Below are 8,166 nucleotides of genomic sequence, written 5' to 3' on the forward strand. Positions count from 1 at the left end.
TGAGAAATACTGTGCACAATTCTTGGCCAGAGCTCCCTAATAATAATAATGTCTCCGCATGAGATTCATCTGTTTGGACAGAATAAATGCCATCACAGCCGGTCTACCCTTTGAGCATGGAACTCTATCTGGAATTCCATTCTATAAGCCTTTCCAAAAGGGCTTACTCTCATTTCTCCTCTCCTCCTTATTCCAACTCCATTTGGCCTTGTTAAGCTCCGACACCCGGAAAAAAAAAAGAGAAACCCACATTGCCATAGGGATTTATAGAAGGGGGGGGGGGGGGGGGTGGCCTTACTGTGATCAAAGAGCAAACTTTCAAAGGTTCACCATGCAGCAGAGAGGATCAAAGCCTGCATGGCTCATTAATGAAACCAATGTTAATGTAAGTCGTGTTTGTAAGGGCAAGTGAAGGGGTGGGTGAAAACGCACCACCACCAAAGTTGGGGGATAAAAAAAAAAAATGAAAAAACAATCAAAAGAATATTTTGTTCGGTAACGTGCCATTTTGCAAGTATGCACAACCATAAGTTTGCATAGTACATGCACCTCACTGCGTGAAGCACTAACAACAAACCAGGCCTTATTGAAGCCAGAGGACTTGGTCATGAGACACATCCTGCTATTTTGTTTTGATAACACAGGGAGGATATCAGCTGAGAAATCAATCAGCCAACAGCAAGATTTTGAAAGACACAAGGGGAGCAATAGACTCCTGTACGTCACTATTTCAGACCTCATCAACAGACAGACTCTGACATTCAGCAATTGATTACTTAATTGGACACAACATTCCAATGATGAAAACCAGCACCAGCCAAATGCTGGTAAAAGATGAAAGTGCCGTTAGTCTTCAGACACAAAATAATTATCTACTTTTGAGCGCCAATGTGGCCATTTATTTGTCAGTGGCTGGTAGATGTTCGCATTTTAAAAAGTTAATTTCCACCCCTGAGAGGTACCCCTTGTTATTGAATTCACCAGAACCCGTGGAGCATGGCGTGGTATACAGTAAGTGGGCCATGGCAAGCCACAGTATGGGGCGTGGTAGAGGACGAGAGGTAACTCTGCTGCCTAGAAACGTCTGGCACAGGTTCTGTGCCCAAATGTTGCCAGTCCATTACTTTGGATGAAACCTTTTCTCTCAGGAAGGTGCACAGAATCTGAATTGATGAAACTGTGCTCGGAATAAATTCATCAAAAGATGTTTACGTGACAAGTTACATGCTGTGAAATAAACTACAGATGTGGGTATTTATGAGAGCAATGAAATATAGGGTCAATGGGACACGCCATATTGTGTGATGACTATACTGCAGAGCCTCATGTTGATGTGGCAGAACGTTCACGAGAATCTGTGGACTAGTGCCCTATTGGGCACTACTGTGGACACTGTAATACTGCCATCTGCTGGAGTAAAGCACCACATGCAACAAGCTGGTGGATATATCATTGCTTGATTTTGTTGGACAGGTTGGAAACTTGCTCATCATGAAGTTAGTCTGAGAAAATGTAATCAATGGACGAGTGGTGTGGTCTCATTGTCTCAAACACCCTACATTTCTTACATCTTATTTCGTCCACCTAACACACACAGTCGTATACACATCCACACACACATCAGACAGCTTCCTGCCGCACCAGTAAGAGTCAGACGCCCTTCCTTCCTGACTCCCAAGTCAGGAGCGTGACAACTCTTAAGCAAACCCTCTGTTCTCCACATCGGGGACATGCTGTTCTCACAGTGCCCAGTGGACTAATAAACACTCCACTTTCAAAAGACAACATAATCATTAATGTTATGCTCAAGATTTGGTATTGACACAAAGCTTGCCTCACAGACTCCATGTAAAACATTCTTCATGCATTAGTACAGTTGATGCGTTGGAGATTACGGCTTAAAACAGCCGTTTTGGTTGAAAACTAACAATATGAAGTCATGAAAAACTATGATGTGGCTGTTGTGACCAGACCTGTATACTACAATGTTGGAACTATTAATACTCATAACATAACCATGGTACCATACCATACCCTACCCATAGAACCATTCCAAAACATCCACTGTTGAAACTCCAGTCTATCCAGGGGCCAGTTTATCTGAGTCAAGATGAAGGGAGAAATTTATTGTGATATACTGTATATTTTAGTCTAGGATGGCTTAACAAGGCTTAATGCAGTGTTCAGTGTGATGTCACACAAAGCCAAACAGAATTTACAGTGTGCAACACAGCACAAACCAACTTTATTAATAAAACCAAACATAGGGAAGCATACTGTAAGTACACCAACTAACATCAACAAAAAAATAAACTGTACAAATAAAGATGGTGTTATGCATGTAATTATTCTTAAACATAAATCTCTCTCTAACAGCTACATTGTCGAAAATATACTTTCGATGATGTTTCACCCAATTCAATCCCACTTGAATCTGTTCCTCGATCTTCGTTTCCCTGAAAACACAAGAAAGACACGAATTGAGAGCAAACACTTCTGCATTGCAATAACAGACAACAATGGGGACATACTGTACAGTTAGAGAAAAAGGAGAGAAAGGAACGCTACTCTGGGTCAAAAATCTTTTGTTCAGGGTGCTCTTCAAAAAAGGGCCTAAGATACCTTCATGATAAAAAAACAGAAAAATATATAGGTAATCCTATTCAGAGCCTTTAATACAAAAAAATGTTGTATTAAAGGCTTTAGCTTTTACTGAATAGGTGTGCCTACATTTTTCTGTTTTTTTAACAATGGACACATGTCAAATGTCAGGAGAAGAAGGATTTCTTACAACATGACCGGTCATGTTCTGCAACGCTCAAGAGCCAGTGTTGCTTCGGGTCATCCTCGTCCTCTGAAAAAGAATGGGAATCACTTATCCATTACACATGAACAATGGCTCATTAACTACTGAAGGAATGCAATACCGGTCAATAACAAATCACCTGGAAAATAAATAAATACATTTATAAACTACACTAGCATGTGCTACATGATGGCCACAGTATATATTGCCATCTTAAAACACACCTTTGCATTTAAAGTAGATTTTGAATCTGATCATGCCACTAAATTGTCAGCACAGCACTATACACTCCACACTCAACCAACACACAGCCACAAAATATGTATAATATGTGCAAGCAATTGCATTACTTGGTTCCTCTCCAAGGGCTCTGCAGGTCCGCACTTTCAGGGAAATGTGACGTTTCTTGCCATTGGCATAATGCGTTGCGTAAGGGTCAGGCGAAGGGCTTATGGACCCACACTCCACCTGACGGTGGCGACGGGACTTAGATGCCTGCAGGAGATACCAACACCCATTAAAACTACTCATAAACGGAAATAAAATGAAAATGTATATGCTAAAGGTGCAAATTCAAAAACCAGGTACTCAGAGTTAAAAGCACTTATACTGTAGCAATAAAAATAAAATAAAACACCAACGCATATTTACCAGTGCGCACCAGTAAGCATTCATCAGGCTGTCATCACCACATCGTGATGAAGGCACATTACGGTAACCTCTCTTACCATTTAAAACTAGTTTAAATTCACCCACTTGTAGGCCAAATTCTTCTTCATAGGTCATTACTACCAGTAATGCAGAAATACAAGACATGTTTGATAATGCCAATATTTTTGGTCTTTGGTATTATTTGCCCTCAATGGTGCCTTCCAGGCAGTGCTGCACTACTCCCCTCAGTTTAGGGGTAGGATGAGGGTTGAGGGGGTTAAGGTTAGGAATAGGGTAAAGGTGGTGCCTTTTAGGCTGTGCTGCCTGGAAGGTGCCGTTGGGGGAAAAAAACACCATTGAGCAATATTTTTACAGGCTTCTACAGCATGAGTACAGTGGGGTGTTGTTCTGTCACCTACCTGTGTGACGAGGCCATAGGACTTGGACTTGATGGAAGCAAGCAGCAGTGCTCGCTTTGAAGACTAAAATACGGAAGGAAAATACAAAGTGAACCTACAGCAGTGTGGAGATAATACGGTTTTATCCGAACCCTTAACACTATGACATTACGAGTTGCGATGCACAATCAGAGAGTTTCACTTGCAACTATACTAGCATAGTTTCCACTGGCTAGAATTACAGCTGCCATTTCCTTGCATTCATAGACCAAGTTGTATAGAGTTCCTGATTCAAAGCTTAGACTTTGCTTAAGAGTTCTTGACTTGAAGCTATATGTGTTCCATAATGTCCCACAGTCAGCAAAGCATAGATCTGCAAAAGAAGAGCTATACACAAAATCTGATCACCACAGGCATAGTCAGTGTCGATGTCGGCTAAAACACTTATTTTCTAAGCAAGAAATACACAGATCTATCACCACACTAGGCCCACACAGTGATTTACGAGGAAACTATAGTATAGTTGTGTTCCCCGGAAGAAGTGATGGCAATCTGGGTGTCTGACTCGCCTCTTCCCTGTCTGAGACTTCTGCAGAATCAGCGCAATCTTTGCTGGCCTAGTCACAGGAAAGAAGATGCAGCATCAGATTGTTAAAGATTGTAGAGATTAATGACCAGCATTTTGTGTGGACAAATGTGCCATGCAAGCAAAGTAAAACCAAGAGATGCCAAAATGCTACTGAATTACAAAAATACTGCAGCATGACACAGAGAAAATGTACTAATAGCACAACTGTAGAACAATACAGAATCATGATGACTGGCTGCAACTCACATTTCTGGAGGGTTCCTGCTGCTCCGAGGCCAGGGCGTAGTCCTGTATTCGCTTGACCAAATCCCGCCGAGTAGCATTCACAGTGGCGGTCAAGGACAAGGCCGCCTTCATTTTCTCATAGCGGTCCTGGATCTGCTTCATCTCCTGCATTCAATCACTCACAAGCTGATAAAAATCTAACAGTATAGGCTACTGTAAAAGGCACAGTAAATAGAGCTGCCATTTTCAGTCAACATTTCTGTAATACACCTCATTTAAGGGATCTCAAGGATCACCGGCCTACCACCACCATGTTAGCACACCTAATTCAGTTAATGGACTTGGTCTTCACCTGATTGTCTTTAGGAGAGTGTTAACAAATATGTATAGGCTTGTGCAGTTGGCCTCCCAGCAGGCTGCACTGACAAGGAAAATTCTGCTGCATTCCAGACAACCAGCATTCCAATGAATGAATTGGAAGAATCCAAATAGGAAATATCGGACTTCTGAGTTGTCTGGAATGCAGCATAAGTGTGTTTTAAATAAGCTGAGAGAGATGGTTTTGAATGAAGGCCCTTACCCTGGTGGTATCTGAGAAGAGCAAGGTCTTTGCTCGTTCAGGGCGCTCTGTGGGCAATTCCTGCTCTTGATGCTTCGGAATGGGGCGCTTTTTTTCAAAATTCAACTACAGGTTAACAGAAATAGATTATTAGGGTGACAACTGGACTGGAGGAGAAACATAGGTAACCGAATTGTGTAAACAAAAAAAAATGTCATCCATTGTATTGTAATTGTTCACCCTGGTGAGTATTAGCCTATATCGCAACCTCCCTCTCCCCTTTACTGTAAAGTGCTTTGGGTATGTAGCTAGAACACTACATGCAGTTTGATTTTGCTTTTTAATGTCAGTGTTGCCATCCCTGAATAAAAGGTTGTGTTCACCTCATTTTAAGAATACAACAATCTACATTAAAAGATGCCACATCATTCCACAATGTTGCAGAATCTTTTTCAGTTCAAGAGAGTAATTTTGTTTATCTAATCAAGATGGTGTCAGAAGCATTTATGAGCAGGAGGGAAAGGCTCAGCTTCAGATAACAAGCAGAACATACCGGAACAGGCATAGCACTGTATAAGAAGGCCTTCGAGGACATTAGCTTCCAGTATATGTAGATCACATCCAAGTGCTGTCCATCCCACGCATTCTGGATAAACTTCTGAATGTCATCCCAATCCTTCAGAGCTACACAGATCTGAACACAAATACAAAAAGTCATCATAACAACAGGCAAGTTCAATCCTGGTCAATGTGTGGTTGGGATTAAGTATTCTAAATGAGTAGCACAATTTTATTTAAGTACAAACTGTGTAAAAGTATGTACATATGAAAACAAGAGAGCATCACTCACTACAGTCAGGTTGATATTCCTGGAGTAGCACCATGCTAACAATTTCAATGTCATGGGTCAAAGTCACCCAGAAAAACCACGGAACAACAATGGAAACGTATATCTATACTGCACTGCAAATCACCCATGGCAAACGCTTCTGCTTTATGAATAAATGTAATGTGCAGGTATGGTGTAATGTACTATATATAGTAATGTGGTGTCTGACTCTATGGCAAATACCTTTTCTGGAGGCGAGGCCAACTGTGAGTTATAGAGGCCATAAAGCAGGTAGAGTCCCCCCACCCTGATCTGGAAGTTGTAAGGAGGCAGGAGGTAGGCATAGGCTGTCGTTAACGCTGATCTGGAGAAGTGCCTCTTCTCATAAGCTCGAAGAAAGCCACTACACAGGCAGATGAACAGACCGTTCAGGGAAATTAGGACTTAGAGGGGTGATTTACATGGCTATACTACATCAATTATGTCTTATTCCAGACAACTGGGAGGTCTGACATTTCTGACCTCCTGCAAGGAGAATTGTATTGGAACACCAGTCAGCCATGTTTTTGTTAATCTCTGACATTGTTCACCTGAAACGCATTGAAGTCGAACCTGTGAAATGGAATACACCAGACCTCCCAGTTGTCTGGAATGCGACATATGGCATTAGATACGAGTGGTTCAAAATCCAAACATTTAACTTGTGTATATGAAAATAATATGTTGCCGTTTAAGTTTGAATACATTTCCAGCAATTCAGTTCAGTTTTAACTCTCATAACACCTGTGGATATTTGCAGTGCCATCTTACTAGTTCACAGATGAGAAGTTCATGTCTCTCCAAATAGCAGAGAAATGCTCATATCGGACACTGTCTGTCTGCTTGAAACGTGCCAAGAGTTCCTCAAGGTCTTCTTTCAAAGGCCCCAAGTAGTGGTCAGTCGGCTTTACTAGGAAACACGATCAGGATGTTCAGTGAAGTTACTATTTCAATTGGATTATTTTTGGTTTATGCCATCATCTTACCCTCTGGCATGGTGTCAAACTCCTGTCGACATCCAACTTGCCAACACGTTCAGTTAGTTTCCTTGGATACCACAACCCCTGTTTCAGTTTCAGGCCTTTGAGGAGAGTCAAATTGTCATCAGGTGTGTTACTACAGGATTGCACATCCTTTTTTGAAATCAGTTGGTCACTGGAGTATGAATTCCCCCCTAGTATTTGGTTAGCTGCAGAAATGGGAATATTTTTTAGCTTCAGCAGAAGACTTCGAATCAATATTCCTGCCCGTATCAATGGGTGCAAAATTGGTATTATGATGATGGCTGAAATGTATTATCACCTCTCTCAATGTCCCCACCTGGGCTTACACAAATCTCTATGTCCCCTTCTCAACCTCTCTCCTCCATCCTCCGTCTTGTTCCCAACTGATCTATAAAGTACACTGGATAGACTATCCCATTGTTGCTGCCCCATCATTCTTTATCTAGATCAGTGGGAACGAGGACAGAGGAAGGAAGGGAGGATGGATAAAAAGACGAATAAGAAGAGCCTCAAATATTTAAGTACCTATTCATGGGTTTCATCAGGTCCCTTTCCACAGGTGTATTAATCAAGCACCAGGCAGTCTGCATTCATGGCTTTCATCAGGTCCCTTTCCACACGTGTATACAATCAAGCACCATGATTATGACTGCAGACTGCATGGTGCTTGATTAATGCACCTGTGGAAAAGGACCAGATGAAACCCATAAATTGATAATCATGGTGCTTAATTTTATACACCTGTGGAAAGGGACCTGATGAAACCATGAATATGTTAACACAATAAACTGCTTTACAGTAAGTGAAGCAGAAACTGAACTATGTTGCTATTGAAGGTGAACTCGGAAGGTGCCATGCTTATCAAACAGTTGTCCATATCTCGGTCTCTGAACACAAAAAAGTGCCGTCCACCATAGATATTAGAAAGCTAGACACCACATTGCCCGTCTGATCTCCACAGACACGTTTGTGGAGATCTGTCTGATCTCCACAGACACGTTTCTACATTGGCTTTCAGTGATTGTTGCCCCCACCATGGGCTCTTTTCATTTGTCTTTTTATCCAT

General features: G+C 41.6%; 1 protein-coding gene across 1 annotated transcript; it reads right to left on the reverse strand.

Moving 5' to 3' along the window:
* Positions 1 to 2,205: 2,205 nt before the first annotated feature.
* On the reverse strand, positions 2,206 to 7,335 carry snapc1a (small nuclear RNA activating complex, polypeptide 1a). The gene is made up of 11 exons (XM_062550099.1): positions 7,083 to 7,335; positions 6,868 to 7,006; positions 6,301 to 6,460; positions 5,782 to 5,922; positions 5,250 to 5,354; positions 4,691 to 4,834; positions 4,425 to 4,472; positions 3,877 to 3,939; positions 3,157 to 3,301; positions 2,792 to 2,854; positions 2,206 to 2,456 (listed from the first exon to the last, which is right to left on the reverse strand). Exons 1-11 carry the CDS (start codon positions 7,090 to 7,092, stop codon positions 2,419 to 2,421), a joined length of 1,056 nt encoding a protein of 351 aa, XP_062406083.1. The 5' UTR covers positions 7,093 to 7,335; the 3' UTR covers positions 2,206 to 2,418.
* Positions 7,336 to 8,166: the final 831 nt, after the last annotated feature.

Source organism: Sardina pilchardus, chromosome 12, assembly GCF_963854185.1.
Source record: "Sardina pilchardus chromosome 12, fSarPil1.1, whole genome shotgun sequence".
Classification (NCBI taxonomy): Eukaryota; Metazoa; Chordata; class Actinopteri; order Clupeiformes; family Clupeidae; genus Sardina; species Sardina pilchardus.

Bases quoted from the DNA above. Each gene is read 5' to 3' on its own strand.
- snapc1a (XM_062550099.1), bottom strand. The intron at 5,923-6,300 runs GTATTTGCCATA...ATTTGTGTTCAG, and splicing joins TGGCCTCGCCTCCAGAAAAG to ATCTGTGTAGCTCTGAAGGA. The intron at 3,302-3,876 runs GTAGGTGACAGA...TATCTCCTGCAG, and splicing joins CCTATGGCCTCGTCACACAG to GCATCTAAGTCCCGTCGCCA.